General features: G+C 46.3%; 2 protein-coding genes across 3 annotated transcripts in view; both read left to right on the forward strand.

The window, feature by feature from the left end:
* The window catches only part of MARF1 (meiosis regulator and mRNA stability factor 1), a 539,974-nt gene that overhangs the window by 420,385 nt on the left and 104,293 nt on the right, over positions 1-15,296 (forward strand). The window lies entirely within an intron of this gene.
* The window catches only part of VPS35L (VPS35 endosomal protein sorting factor like), a 132,955-nt gene continuing 128,699 nt past the window's right edge, over positions 11,041-15,296 (forward strand). For both annotated transcript variants that reach the window (XM_060260928.1, XM_060260927.1), the window contains exon 1: positions 11,041-11,105. In XM_060260928.1, coding sequence (XP_060116911.1) covers positions 11,089-11,105 — 17 coding nt within the window. In that variant the 5' untranslated portion in view covers positions 11,041-11,088. The remainder of the gene's footprint in view (positions 11,106-15,296) is intronic.

The raw sequence follows: 15,296 nt of genomic DNA on the forward strand, positions 1-15,296 counted from the left end.
CACGAAAAAAAGATGCCGAGGCCCAGTGAGGGCCTGGCTGGAAGAAGCAGCCCCACCCCACAGTCAGCCTGAGCGTCCTCCGTCTTACAAGGGGGCAGGGTGAAGGGGAAGTCAGGGGGGAGGGGACAAAGGGAGCGAGGGAGGTATAAAAGGAGGGAAGGCAGCAAATAGGGGGAGCTGATGAGGAAGGGAAGAGGTGACGCTGAACTGGAGTCTGGCTGAGCTGAGGAAACCCAGAGAGGAGAGACGTGCCACCAGTGAAACAGGGACTAGAGGCCAGGTGCGCTTAACCTGCCCTCTCACCTGGTCTGAGGCCCGCCTCCCCCCTTGCCTTAAGGAGGGGCCCCTGGAGAACTGAACTATGGCCACCAGTGGGGCGGGGCCACATGCAGAGGCGGGGCACAACACATTAACAGAAGGTTGGCAAGCTAAAAGCAAGGAATGGCCTTGCAAGTTAACCTACAGCTTACTTGATGAACCAATGCTAAAAAAATATTGCTTAACCTTGTTTGTAAATCTGTTTGTTGTGGTGGTAATTTAGTGTAGTAAGCAGGAACAAGTTTCATGAAAATACCCAGACTAGTTACTTTTCTCTTGGTAGTAGTAGTACTTTTATTCACGGTCATCCGACCAGCTTAATACAAACAGAAACAAAATCATAAAAACAAACCCATCACCTCTTACACAGAGTTCCTCACACCAACTATTACACATATTGTTAAAACTCATAGCCAATATTTACATTCTCAATTTCCCTCCTTTCCAACTGAGCAACATAACAGAAACGGGCAATCTTAGTTGAAACATCAGAGTGAATGTCAGACAGGAGGAAGGCAATCTGCTCATCCTCCGGCCTGCCCGCCAAGGACCCGAGAATTGGAGAGATTAATCTTGCCCTCAAGTCATTGTAAATTGGGCACCGCAAAACGATGTGGAGAGTTGTTTCGACCTCATTGCAATTACAGGGGCACAATCTTTCCAGATATGGGTACCCAGCGTAACGTCCCAAAAGCACCGAAGAGAAAAGTGCGTTGAGTCGAGCTTTTGAGAAAGCTATCCGATATTTTGGGATAGTGATGTTGAAAAGATACCTGGCTGGGGACAGTACTTCAGCTTGCTTCCCTAAGAAAATGTGCGCAGAAAGACTAGCTCTAGCAGATCTCAGTTCCAGCTCAACCAACCTCAGGCGCAAAAGTTCTTTCGCATCCCTCAGTTCCATCATTGCTAGGGACTCAGGGGAGAGATCACAGAGTCTAAAATGATCTAAACACCTTTTCTCCCAAGTTCCCACAAAAGAGTAAAAAAAAATCAGATGGGGAAGGCCACCTGGCTTTGAGAGAACCCTCAAAAAGTAACAAAGGGTGTTCAACCACATAGACGTCTCGATGCTTGGGACGCCAGATTCCAACCTGATAGCAGTGTTTGGCACACAACTGGGAACAGACAGAAGCTTGCGCAAGAGTTTGGTTTGTACTATCTCCAAGGGCTTGGTGGTTGAATAAGGGCCAATTCCAGCGCCATAGAGCAACTGGACCCTGGTCTTGGCAGTATGCAGCCTTAGTGCTGCAGGCAAGAATTTGGCCCCTTTAGAGATGTAAAAACGGTAGATGGCATCAGCTGTTCTTTGCGCAGATTGTGCAACATAGTTCTTATGTGCCAAACGCTTTCCCTGATAATGAAAAATCACCCCCAGGTATTTAATAATTTTTACTTGCTCAATGGGTTTACCATTTAGAAACCAGCAATGAGCCTTGAAACGTTTGGTGAAAACTAAAACCTTGGTTTTATCTAGATTAATTTCCAACTTTTCCTGCAGACTGGTCTGGGTTAGATGGCGAAGGGCCCTCCGCATACCAATCTGCGTCCTGGATAGTATAAGCACGTCGTCAGCATACGCTAGAACTGGAATATGCCGATCGGCGAGCTTGGGAGGATGTAAAGCCAAATCATTAAAGGAGGTTAGAAGTGAATTTATGTAGAAATTGAAAAGCAAGGGGGCGAGCACACAACCCTGTCTGACACCCTTGTTCACTAAAATTGGTTGGGTTAGATGGCCTTGAGATGAGCATCTTATCCTGATGCCTGAGTTACTATAAAGGCTAACCATTAGCAACAACAGCCGTCTGTCAATAGACGAGGCTGCAAGCTTGTCCCATAACCTGGATCTGGGTATCAGATCAAAGGCAGCCTTAAAGTCGACAAAGGCTGCAAAGAGTCTGGAGCCCTTTGTGGCCAAATATTTATCAACCAGAAATTGCAGCACCAAAGTCTGGTCAAGGTGGGATCTTCCAGGGCAGAAGGCAGCCTGAACGTCGGCAATAATGCCTTGAGAATCCATCCAGGCCGTAAGTTTGTCCCTCAGATGTAAGGCATACAGTTTGCTAATAGCACTTAGCAAACTAATTGGCCTATAGTTCGAGGGTAGTTCATGACCCCCTCTTTTGTAAATGGGCACAATAATCGCCCAGCCCCAATCGGCTGGCATGTTTGCTGTCTCATCGATATATGAGAAAAGGGAAGCCAACGTTGGAGCCCACCAATCCCGATGCTCTTTAAGCAGGTCAGACCTAATGTAATCCCCCCCAGGGGCTTTCCCGCTTCTCACCCTCCCTAAAAGGGAGTTCACCTCCTCGCAGGTGACAGGATCCCAGGACGGAATGTCCTCTGTTAGCAACTTCGCTCGTAGGGTGGGGCAAGAGGGCTCTTCAGAGGCATATATCCTCTGAAAGTGTTCCACCCACTCTGCAGCAGTAATATGATTTGAAGCTCCTGAGGGGAAAACTTTCAGTAGTGGGTTAATTGTATGCCAAAAAAGCGATGAATTGTTTGATTTTGCTGCACTAATCAGGGCCTCCCAGTTTCTCTTAATAAAAGTTTCTTTCTTATGTTGGGTAAGTTCCTTGAATTGTTTTTTTAGGACTTTTAACTGCATATAGTGAGCCGTCAATTGGGATTCCCTTGCCAGAATCAGGCCAGCTGTAACCTGCCTCTTTAAGGACCTGCATTCTGAATCATACCACTCGTAAGATCGTCTTTTCAGAACTGTGTTATTATGCACATAATAGGAGAGAGTAGGTTTTAGGGCAGCAGTTATGTCATTGTAATGTGAAACAATGTTACCCTCCTTCTCCGTTATCATTTTCCTGAGGCCCATCATCTGTTCACACCCCAAGAGACTCCTGATCTTAGCACTAACTCTGCTGGACCATTTTACACAGCCAGTCACAGGGCTTAAGTGGTCAGAAGGGTGATGAATCTCTCTAGACTTAAACGGCAAGGCAATTGAGACTTTGAGTGACAGTGGGAGGTGGTCACTCTCAGATCTACTAATAACCCTAAAATCCAGCACTTCTGTAAGCATAGCTCTGGAGGTAGCAACATAGTCTAGTAAAGAGGGCTTGGTTCCCTTCCAGTAGGAGCAAACAGCAGGGTGATCCTCCGGCCAGGAGCCATTTAAGATTAACAAATCATACTTGATACAACATTTAGCCAACAAGAAGCCCTGCTGATTACACCTGTGGTCGTTGGAAAGCCGCTTGCACAGGGGGGGAGGATCAGAGAAAGGGGAGGGGGGGAATGAACCAAATTTGCTGAACAACTCTAGATCACTTCGACCCATTTTTGCATTAAAATCGCCCAAAATGACCATGTGTGCAGCAGGATAAGCCTCTTGGATGTCCCCCAGATATTGCTCAAAGTCTTTCCATAGTTGCCTAGAGGCAGCCAGCCCAACTGGCGGTGGGAAATATACGTTCACGATGATTAACAGAGTAGGCTTAAGATTTAGTTTAACTGCCAGAGTGTAACGGTCCAGAGCAGGGAGCAGTTCCACCATGACGGACAGATTTGTGGAGATCAGGGAGAGAAGACCCCCTTTGAGTCTGCCCCTTCCTGAACCAGGAACTGCAGAGGTAAAAAAGACTCTGAAGCCATCTACTTGGGGAGGAGAGGAAAGCCAAACTTCCTGTAGGCAAATCACATCAAATTGCTTCAAAAAACCATAAAAATCGGATTGCCCTTGTTTCCCCGCCCACCCCGCCACATTCCAGGAAATAATAGAAAGCACATTAATAGCACTTAGGTCAAAACCCCTCAGAAGTAGCCTGACTACTTGTAATGGGAGAGATGGTAAGACTTGAATCTGGCACCACACAGTGGTTCAACACAGCCAGTGCAGGAGGCAGAGCACCTTTGTTACTTAGGGGTACACCCATTTGGGGTCTCTGAACTCCAACAGGGATGGACCCTGACACCACCACAGGATACACATTTGTGGATACCAAGGAACAATGAGTAGGTTGATCTATAGATATCTCCCCAGAGGGAGAATTTGCCACTGTTGTCTGATCACAGCTGATAGAAATAACAGTGGTCTCCATTTGACTATGCTGTGAGTCATCAAGCACAATAGTCTCGGTAGCCAAAAGTCCATCATGCACAGTCAGGTTTTGGCAGGGTAGCTGTGGAGGAGTTAGCGATAAAGAGATCACAGACTGTTCTTCTATGTTCGTTGAACCCAGCAGATCCAGGTGCATGACCTTGGGAGTAGGGGCCTGATTTACTGCAGCACAATTCTGTTCAGCTTCCATGGGAGTTTCCCACCAGATGTGCGGGGGAGGCTTGCAGACGACATCAGAAGGCTCAGCAAAATCAAGCAGAATCCTTTCCTCACATTGTTCGGCATGATCCATGCACGCTTGCTGAATGATTTTTGAAAAGTTGCTAGTTTGCAGAGAGTCCTGCTCTTTAGGATCAACAGGGTCACAAACCCGTTTCTGTACACTGTCAGAATATCCCTGCAAATTCTCAAAGTCCTTCATTATCTCTTTCAAGCTTGCTATCACAGCCCCCTGATCTGTCTGTGATAGATTAGCAAAGGAGTCCTTCAGCTGTAGATCAAACATTGGGTCCAAAGACTGCACCTCGGTTTTACGTGGAGAGGTTTCAGTCCTTTCCAGATGCCTAGCCCCCCTGGGTTTTACAAAAGAAATAATAGGGGGTTCGTAATATACTCTCTTGCATCTTATACCGAAACTGTGCAGAAGAGAAAGGGACTTACAAAGCATGGAGGGTATCACGTCTGCACGGAATGACAACATAATGTTTAACCAGCGGGGGGGAAGAAGTCAATCTAGTAATTTCCAGAAGATCCACCTCTTGAAAATCACAACGCAGAAGGCTACTCAGAGAGGATTTGGCCCAGTACTTTGTATGCCATTTGCCATAATTGAGACGATTTTGCAGTATAGAGAGAAAGATTTTACATGGTTGAATTCTTCTCTCAGTCCTTTCCACAGACACCGGAGCAACATGAGGGGGGGAACACCTCCCACAGGAGGACTTATCCCTAGTAGATAACAGCTTTAGTTGGCAGCTTAAAGCCTCTAGCTGTGTGGTGTATTCTTCTTGCCTTTTAAACATCACTATCAGAGTTTTCGAAATCATTACACATTGTTTAATAAACATTTCTTTAAGCTCTTGAAAGCTAGCCGAATCCAGCCTATCTGTGCAGATAGCTACATTACGCACAGACCTAGCCGTTTCCACCCCCTCCAAACGACTGGGGGAAGATGGCGACGCATACTTCTCTCCACGCTGACAGTTTTTAAGACTATCTTTTCCTTCACCCTCAGTTGAAAATTCCACAAACTTACTCATTTTAGTTTGAGAAGGAGGGCAATCAGCCAGTAACAGTTTAGAAGTCTTAGCACTGCATTTTTTCTTCTTCGGAGCAGTCTCACTGGCGGCGGAGGGGCTGGAGCGCACTCGCTTCTTTTGCTTCACCATTCCTGCAGGAAAGCATTTATTTCTTTTCCCAGCAAGAACATCCCAACAAAACACACGTCGTTGATATCTCCAAGTTCAGCAAACACTCGGAGCCAGAAAAAATTCTCAAATATTTACACTCAGCCAAAAGAAAGGGAAAATAAGAAGGCTTTGGACGGAGCTCTCTCAAAGCGTGTGCTGTAGTATACTATTTTCCTTTTGAATGTAAAAGTCTGTACTAAAATGTCACATTTAAAAAAAATTATCATAAGGCCTTCTATTTACAAGTGCCAGGACCTTATAAATAATGTGATGCTTTGTATTTATTTATTCTAATTTCCCGTTCAGTTTTATTAGTTTTGAGTGGAATGTTAATAAAGGAAACTCTGCGCACTATCTCAAACACCAACTGTAAAGCCAGGAATAAAACTTTACTCTTTCTATATGGATTCAAATTGCAGATCTTAATACTAACAGGCATGTGGGGGGCGGGGAGGAGGTGGCTTTACTCCTGTAATTCTGAATGTGGGTGGTATAGTTCCTTCCCTGGGCGCTAGGGGATGCTGGCACACAAAATTTCAACAAGCAGCTCAGGGATTTATGCTTCTGCCCACAATGAAACATTGGAAACAATGGAGGATGGGGGTACCTCCTCCTGGAGACCATAGAATTGAGCCCCCTGGTCCAATTGTTAAGAAACTTGGGGACATTTTTAAGGAAAGGTACTAGCAGCTCTGCTGCAGATTTGGTGCCTCTACCTCAAAAGCCAGCCCCTACAGCCCCAAATACCTCCAGATTGATTCTTCGCTATAGCCTATGTGGCCCATGGACTATAATTGCCCCTATAGGCTACAATAGAGCTGGAGGGATTTTTTTTTTTTGCACACCCCTGTTATGCTTTTCAATATGATTTGTAAACTATCTTGGTAAAAACGGTAAAAGTAGTCCCCTGTGCAAGCACTAGTCGTTTCTGATTCTGGGGTGAGGTCGCATCACAACATTTTCATGGCAGACTTTTTATGGAGTGGTTTGCCATTGGCTTCCCCAGTCATCTACACTTTACCCCTATCAAGCTGGGTACTCATTTTATCAACCTCGGAAGGATGGAAGGCTGAATCAACCTGGAGCCAGCTACCTGAACCCAGCTTCCTCCGAGATCAAACTCAGGTCATCATGAGCAGAGAGCTTGGTCTGCAGTACTGCAGCTTTACCACTCTGTGCCACGGGGCTCTCTAAACTGCCTTGAGTCACATGGAAAAGTGGGATATAAATATTTGAAAAAATAAGTAGTTTGAGCGGGTTAATAACATTTAAGCAACTTCCTGTTTGTTAGGTTAGGCAGGGTTCTAACGGTGATTGTCCCTCCTCTATTATACTTGACCTGTAATGCTGGTTGTCATATTTCACTAAACACACACACACACACAAACGACTGCAAGAGTCTCACCCCTCCAAAGTGCTGGTATATTTTCTAAGGCTGAACACAGGGCAATGGGGTCTGAGGCCAGGTCTACCAATACAGTGGACTAGGGTTGCCAAGTCCAATTCAAGAAATATATGGGGACTTTGGGTGTGGAGCCAGGAGACTTTGGGGGTGACATCAGGGCAGAGCCAGGAACAAGGGTGTGACAAGCATAATTGAACTCCAAGGGAGTTCTGGCCATCACATTTAAAGGAACTACACACCTTTTAAAATGTCTTCCTTCCATAGGAAATAATGAAGGATGGGGCACCTTCTTTTGGGGCTCATAGAATTGGACCCCCTGGTCTAATCGTTTTGAAACTTGGGAGATACTTTGGGGAGAGTCACTAGATACTATACTGAAAATTTGGTGCCTCTACCTCAAAAAACAGCTCCCCCAGAGCCCCCGAAACCTCCAGATCAATTCCCCCTTATACCCCATGAGAATCAATCTCCACATAGAGAATAATGCTCAGCAGACGTGAGAGGATGCAAGGACTACAAGTCCCAGCATGCACCTTGCGAAGGGAGGCCAGAATGAAGCGAATAGCAGGCCGGCGGTAGGCGGGTCTTTGCAACTCGGAGGAAGGGAGAAGCCTGAAGCCAGGCAAGGAAAGAGATACGAGGCCGTTCCACCACCCCACCCCCGCTATCAGATTTTTAGGGAGCGGGGGATTAGGCTGCTAATCCAGGGGTCCCCCGGCAGGGCGGGGGGGGGGGTTTGGGAAGCCTACAGTGGACTGGGGTGGGTAGACCTGTTCTCCAGAGGCCTGGTTACCAATATAGTGGGGAGACCAGTTCTCTAGAGGAAAGGGGTGGGTGGAATTTGACTTGACTCTGTTTTCTCTTATAATGTTTAACTTATTCTTAAAATATAGTTTAAATATAAAAAGAATTTATTTTGGGATTTCTACAAGGTTATGGAAGTAATCTAAAAAATGAATTTAATCGATAGTCAAAATAGATTCACTCACGTGCCACTAGCTCTTTTCGCTCATGAGGTAAGATTTCTGCCCGCAGCACTGTGGAGCTTCGAGGGACCACTGCCTGTGAGGGAGGCCAGGCTGAGAGAGCACGACTGGCCCAGCAGCAAGCTTCCCTCATGGCAAAGTGGGGCCTCATCTGACGCTGTAACATGCAAACGCCTTCATCTGTTGTGAATTCAGGAAACAAATCTTGAAATGGCTCCTAATGATGTGGAGCTCTGGCAGTGTTTCAGATTTAAATGACTGACTGTGAGCAACATGAGAACTAGGTCCTCTTTCGATTAACAAAAATGAGAGTAGTCAAAACTAGTTCCAAGCCAGTGTCAAAACATGGAAATCTAGATTCACCATCCAGTTTCGGTTGCCACAATTCCTCACACCTGAGAAACCCACTCTGCTCTAAACTGGCATACTTTTAGCCTGCAGCTAAAAGGAAAACATCAAGTTTTTAAAAGCCTGCTGCTCTTTCCATCTTCTTTGTGTCTCTGTTACAGCCTCCAAAATAAGTTCCATTTCTTCACCCTCTGTCCTTTGGTTTCTTCTCCACTCAATACTATTACATGACAGTATTTTAACAAACTTTGCAGTCTGCCAGTCTGGCCATTTTATGAAGGGTGAGCCATTTTTGAAACCCCTTTCAGCATCCCCTCCCCTCCCCCCATTTCTTTCCAGAATTCTGGTAAATTAAAATTGCACCCTGTCTGCATCATAATCTTCTGGACTGTATGTCCCCAAAGAGGAGGTGGAAGTATCAGTCACGGCCTCAGCCTGGTGTTCATTTTTAACTTCTTAATTCTGCTGTATATACGAGGTATCTGCTTAAGAATGTTAAACTTAACTTTTTCCACTAAGAGTTCACACTGTGGTTTACAATAAAAAACCAAGCTATAACAGCACAATAGATGAAGCACCAAGAAGCCACCCACTGTGAAGAATATAACCAAGAAACAGAAGAAGACCCCCTCCTCAGTCAAAATATTTGCTAAACCTCCACAAAACAGGTAAGCATAAAAGAGCAATTCATAAAAACCTGGCGGGAAAATACACAGGCCTTAGTTTGGCCCCAAAATGAAATTTAACATAGCGCCTTGCCCATCAGCTGGTATATATTTCTTTCTTGGTGTTCCACCATTAGGGTTGCCAATCCCCAGGTGGGGGCAGGGGATCCCCAGGTTTGGAGGCCCTCCCCCCGCTTCAGGGTCGTCAGAAAGCGGGGGGAGGGAAATGTCTGCTGGGAACTCTATTATTCCCTATGGAGATTTATTCCCATAGAAAATCATGGAGAATTGATCCGTGGGTATCTGGGGCTCTGGGGGGGGGGCTGTTTTTTGGTGTAGAGGCACCAAATTTTCAGTATAGCATCTAGTGCCTCTCCCCAAAATACCTCTAAAGTTTCAAAAAGATTGGGCCAGGGGGTCCAATTCTATGAGCCCCAAAAGAAGGTGCCCCTATCCTTCATTATTTCCTATGGAAGGAAGGAATTGAAAAGTCCCTTTAAATGTGATGGCCAGAACTCCCTTTGGAGTTCAATTATGCTTGTCACAGCCTTGATCTTGGCTCCACCCCTAATGTCTCCTGGCTCCACTCCCCAAAGTCTCCTGGCTCCACCCCCAAAGTCCCCAGATATTTCTTGAATTGGACTTGGCAACCCTATCCACCATCAGAACATTCTGAATAGTTTGGAGATCTGAAGAGCCATGTCCCGCTCAACCCAGCAGGGTAGTTAGGAGGATAAAACGGAGATCTGTGAGCTTATAATTGGAAGTATTTTCATAGTGAATGGACTGAGATTATAAACCATGTTTGCATTATTATATTAATTATCTGGGGCTATGATACTGTCAGTATAGTTTCAGTCTGTTCCTCCATGACCTTCTCCCTTATTGCTGCAACCACCTGGAGGCTGTATCTGATGAAGAGAGCTGTGTTTCTCAAAAGCTTATGCCCTACAACAGGGGTGGCCAAACTGTGGCTTGGGACAGAAGCCACATGCGGCTCTTACACACATATTGTGCGGCTGTCCCATCCCATCAGCCTGTTTGGAGAAGGCATTTGTCTCTTTAAATCACTTCTCCAAGCCAGCCAGCAGCTTGAAGAATGCATTTAAAGTTAAAGTGGCTTTCTTTCCAACTGTCTTTCCTCCCTACCCCAACTATTTCCCTTCCTTCCTTTTATCCTGGCTTGTGGCTCTCGAACATCTTCTGTTTATTTTATGAGGCTCTTATGTTAAGCAAGTTTGGCCATCTCAGTTCTACAACAAAATTTGCTAGTTTTAAAGGTGCTACTGGACTCTTTACTAGTTAGCTGGAGGCTGGCAACTCTAACACACCGAAACCAGATTCTGGAGCTCTTGTGTGGACGCAGAACCGGATCTACACATTTTTTGATTGGGGGGGGGGGATTAAAAAATGACTCCCCCTTATGGGCCATTCTATCTTATGGTCCCATAGAATGCAATGGACTCCATACCCAATTTGGCGCCCCGCCTCTGTCAGCGCCCGGGACAAGCACCCCATCATCCGGCCCTAGCCAGAGGAAAATTTCTGGGTACCAGTAAAAACAATTTTTTTGGAAGCTCTGCAGTACAGATATGCAATACAGCTTCATAGAGTTGCACCCTTCTGAACTCGCCCATTGACTTCAATGCCCGCTTAAACGAGCCCTGTGAATATCTGCATCCATAAACGGTGTGCAGCTTTGGAAGACAGCTGCCATCTGCTGCTGGAGCGGCGGTTCCGGCCGGAAGGTTCTTTGCACTGCAAGGCCTGGCAGTCGCCCTTCACAAAGATGGCTGCCTCGGCCGCTGCGGGGAGGCGGGGAGAAAAGCCTGAAAGGCGGCCCTCGGTGTGACGGAGTCATGTGAAAGGCGGCAAGATGGCTGTTTTCCCTTGGTAAGAGCCGAGGGGAGCTGGGGTGGGCGTGCGGCCTGGCAAGTGGTTTCCCCTCCGGGGCGGCGCTGCAGGCTCCGTCGGGCGCCAGAGGGAGGCGGGGAGGAGGGAGGGGGAGAAAAGAGAGGCAGGAACCCCGGGGTTGCCAATCTCCAGGTGGGGGCGGGGGGTCTCCCGGTTTGGAGGCCCTCCCCCCGCTTCAGGGTGATCAGAAAGGGGAGGAAATACCTTCTGGCCACTCCATTAGTCTCTATTCCCGTAGAGTATAATGGAGAATTGATCAGTGGGTACCTGGGGCGCGGGGGGGGGCCTGTTTTTTGAGGTAAAGCCACCAAATTTTCAGCATAGCATCCAGAGGCTCTCATCGAAACACCACCCAAGTTTCGAAAAGATTGGACCAGGGGGTCCAATTCTGTGAGCCCCCCAAGAAGGTGCCCCTATCCTTCCTTATTTCCAATGGAGGGAAGGCACGGTCTTGGGAGTTCATTGATGCTCGGCACACCTTTGCTCCTGGCTCCACCCCCAAAGTCCCCAGGTATTTCTTGAGTCAGACCTGGCAAGCAACCCTAAGGTATCCTGGGTGGCGCCTGAAAAGGCTGACAAGGTTTGGTGAAAGCGGCCTCCTCTTGCAGCAGAGTGAGCCCAGTGGAGGAGAAGGACTTCTGCGGCTGCTGCTGCTGCCGCCGCCGCCATGGGCTTCTGGGCGGTTGTCTCGGGTGAGAAGCCCAGTGGAAACAGGGCAACAGCTCCTCGCGGAGCAGCCCCTTTCCATCCACCCCCTTTGCCTGCTGCGCTTCTCTGTGGGTCGGGGGAGGGGTCTAACAGAAGAGAGGGGTTTGAGAAATGTGCCCCTTCCTTCCTCCCCATGGACTGAGCAGCTGGGTCCTGAAGGGAGGAAAGCAAGCTCCATCGCCTTACCTTTGCAACCTCACTGTGTACTGTGCTGGCCTGGGGATGTCACAGCCATTTAAGGTTGTATTTCTAGCTTCTTCAAATGGAAGCTTAAACTGTAAAATAGTGAAGAGTCCAGTAGCACATTCAAGACTAGCACATTTTATTGTAGCTTATGCATCTGGCAAAGAGAGCTGTGTTTCTTGAAAGCTTATGCTACAATAAAATTTGTTAGTCTTAAAGGTGCTGCTAGAGTGCAATGTGTATCTTATACTGTGTGGCATTATTGCTTGCTTTCTTCAGCTTTGTGCTCCTGATGCTATTGCCGTATCCAGTCACTGGTAGAAAAGGCCCAGCAGGAACCAATTTGCATATTAGGCCACACCCCCTGACATCACTATTGTTTCACGAAGGGCTTTTTGTAGCAAAAGCCAGCAGGAACTAATTTGCATACTAGGCCACCCCCCTGAAACCAAGCCTGCTGGGACTGAATTCCTGCTAAAAAAACAAGCCCTGCATTCAAGCCCATACTGTATGATTATTATCTCCCTTCTCTTTTTCACAACTCAATAATATGCATTGAGTGTCAGTGAGAAAAGCAGATTATAAATAAGATAAAAACAAATATAAAAATAAATAAACATGATATTAAAAACCAAACAACTGTGCCTAACCAACGTCATAATCAATGCTGCAGAAGTAATGAAAAAGGAAGTATGTTTATGATACAACAAACAAGCACTGCTCCTCTTGAATGTGATGTCTTGGGTGCTATTGCTGTTGTTGTTAATGTCATATATAGTCTGAGAGGCAGTTTGGTGTAGTGGTTAAATATACGGACCCTTATCTGGGAGAACCGGGCTTGATTCCCCACTCCTCCACTTACAGCTGCTGGAATGGCCTTGGGTTAGCCATAGCTCTGGCAGGAGTTGTCCTTGAAAGGGCAGCTGCTGTGAAAGCCCTCTCCGCCCCATGCTAACCCACAGATGCCATGCTGGGGATCCTGGCCTTAAATTGGTTTCTTGTGGAATTTGATTGTGTGTCTTTCAGATTTTAATGCTGTCATTCCTCCAAAAACGATAGTAGCAAAGTGAGATCATTCTGAAGTTGTGTATTTAGAGCAGGGGTGTTGAACTCATGAGAGCAGGATTTGACTTAAATGAGATCAGGCCGGGCTGTGTTGGGCTGGGCCATATGTGTTCCTTATTTAAGATTAGGTAGCAGAGATATACTGGGGAAGGCAATGGCAAACCACCCCATAAAAAAAGTCTGCCATGAAAACGTTGTGCTGCGATGGCATCCCAGAGTTGGAAATGACTGGTGCTTGCACAGGGGACTACCTTTACCTTTTTAGCAGAAATATAAACTTTTTAAAGTTCACAGACAAACACGACTAAAGAGGGTTTTTTTTAAAAAAAACCTTTAAACAAAGGATGTTGAAGTTCTTGTTGGTCTTAAAGGTGTCTTCTTTGTATCTCTTCCATGAGATCTAGGGAACTGGGGAAAGGAAGCTCTGGTTCTTTCCCTTCCTCCCCAGGGGATCAGGAGGGGGAGGAGCCGCAGCCAATTGAAGGAAGAGAGGCTTGACTCAGTAGCTTTGCTGTGTGATTGAGAGAGCCTGGCAAAGCAAGCTAAGATGCAGAAGAAAGCAAGAGAGAGGGAGAAGAAAGCAGACAGCAGACAAGAGCCAGTTGCTCACAGGCCTGATAGGAGCCTCCGGGGACCTGATTTGGCCCCTGGGCCGCATGTTTGACACCCATGATTCAGAGCAAATTAGACGCTTCAAAGATACAGTCCTGTGATGGTTAACAGTGAATTCTTGGATTCATGCTATTTCCCAGGAAGTTCTCTCCTAGCTACCAAGAATAAATCAAAAGCTATTTAAAATAATATTTGAATCAGGGGGCTTTGTAGAAGAAGCCCAGCAGGAGCTCATTTGCATATTAGGGCACACCCCTGACATCACCATTGTTTCACACAGCGTTTTTTTGGGAGGAAAAGCCCAGCCGGAACTTTTTTTGAAAGTTAGGTCACACCCCCTGACACCAAGCCAGCTACAACTGCTTTCCTGCTCCAAAACCCCCTCTGATTTGAAGCTAAAATACCATTAAAGAGGGGAGTAAGAAGTAGAAGGTGGTGCGCTGTTTTTATTTGGTTTTTGACTATGCAGGGGGGGAAATGCATTTAAACTGGAATCCACAACTTGTTTTACTCTCATTCAAACCAACTTTTGTCATGCTGAAGAATTCAGCTGTTTTGAAAGAGATCTGCGGACTCTTGAGACTTGTTTTTGGAATGTGCGCGCAGACTTATTTTGGACAGGAGAAAGAGTCATTTGGGCAGCTTCTTTCCATGCTCGTTTGGTGTTGCTTTTGGTTCATATCAGTGCAGTGTCGCTTTCACTAGGTTGAAATCTTTTTTTATTCGGTGTAAAAAGCACAGGGTTGAATTTAAGAAGTTCATTCTACACTCACTGGGCTGGCTTTTCAAAGGAATAAATAAATACTGGGGGAAACTCAGCAGCTTCCTACCCCAAACACACAGAAACTAACTGTTCTTCCACAATGCTGGTTGAAGAAAGAGACTCTTGCAACTGAGACTTTCTGCAGACTGCTATTGGGTTGTTGCCTTAGAGTCTTCTGAGGTCTGCTGAAAACACTTGCTATTAGAAAAGCGACTGCACCATCCTAAGCAAAGCTGCCCCCTTCTAAACCCATTGAACCTTAAAACTAATGCTTGTTAGCCTAGAAGACAAAAGAAATAGCAATATCATTAAAAAGGTAAGGCAAGCATCACAAGATTTTCACGGCAGACTTTTTTACGGGGTGGTTTGCCATTGCCTTCCCCAGTCATCTACACTTTCCCCCCAGCAAGCTCATTTTACTGACCTCGGAAGGATGGAAAGCTGAGACAACCTTGAGCCGGCTACCTGAACCCAGCTTCCGCTGGGATTGAACTCAGGTTGTGAGCAGAGCTCGGCCTGCAGTACTGTGGCTTTACCACTTTGCACCATGGGCTACCTAGCAATATCAGTAGAATTGTATATTCAAGTGAAAGCAGGAACTTGGAGATTAAGAAACCCAGAGTCATAAGTACTTCCCTAGATTTTCCCTCTCTCTCATTTGCTCTCTGTTTTTCAGTTACTAATTTGTGACTAAATTTCTTTTCAGCAGTGCTACTGAACCTTTGTGCCGCATTTAAAGAGAAAATTCACAAAATGACAGTTAGGCTGTCTGATTCACTTAACCTGCACATCACAAGAAGCTGTTTTGCTTCTCTGGTCTTTGGTATAATTTATGCGAG

Source organism: Heteronotia binoei, chromosome 20 (genome assembly GCF_032191835.1).
Source record: "Heteronotia binoei isolate CCM8104 ecotype False Entrance Well chromosome 20, APGP_CSIRO_Hbin_v1, whole genome shotgun sequence".
In the NCBI taxonomy this organism is placed as follows: domain Eukaryota; kingdom Metazoa; phylum Chordata; class Lepidosauria; order Squamata; family Gekkonidae; genus Heteronotia; species Heteronotia binoei.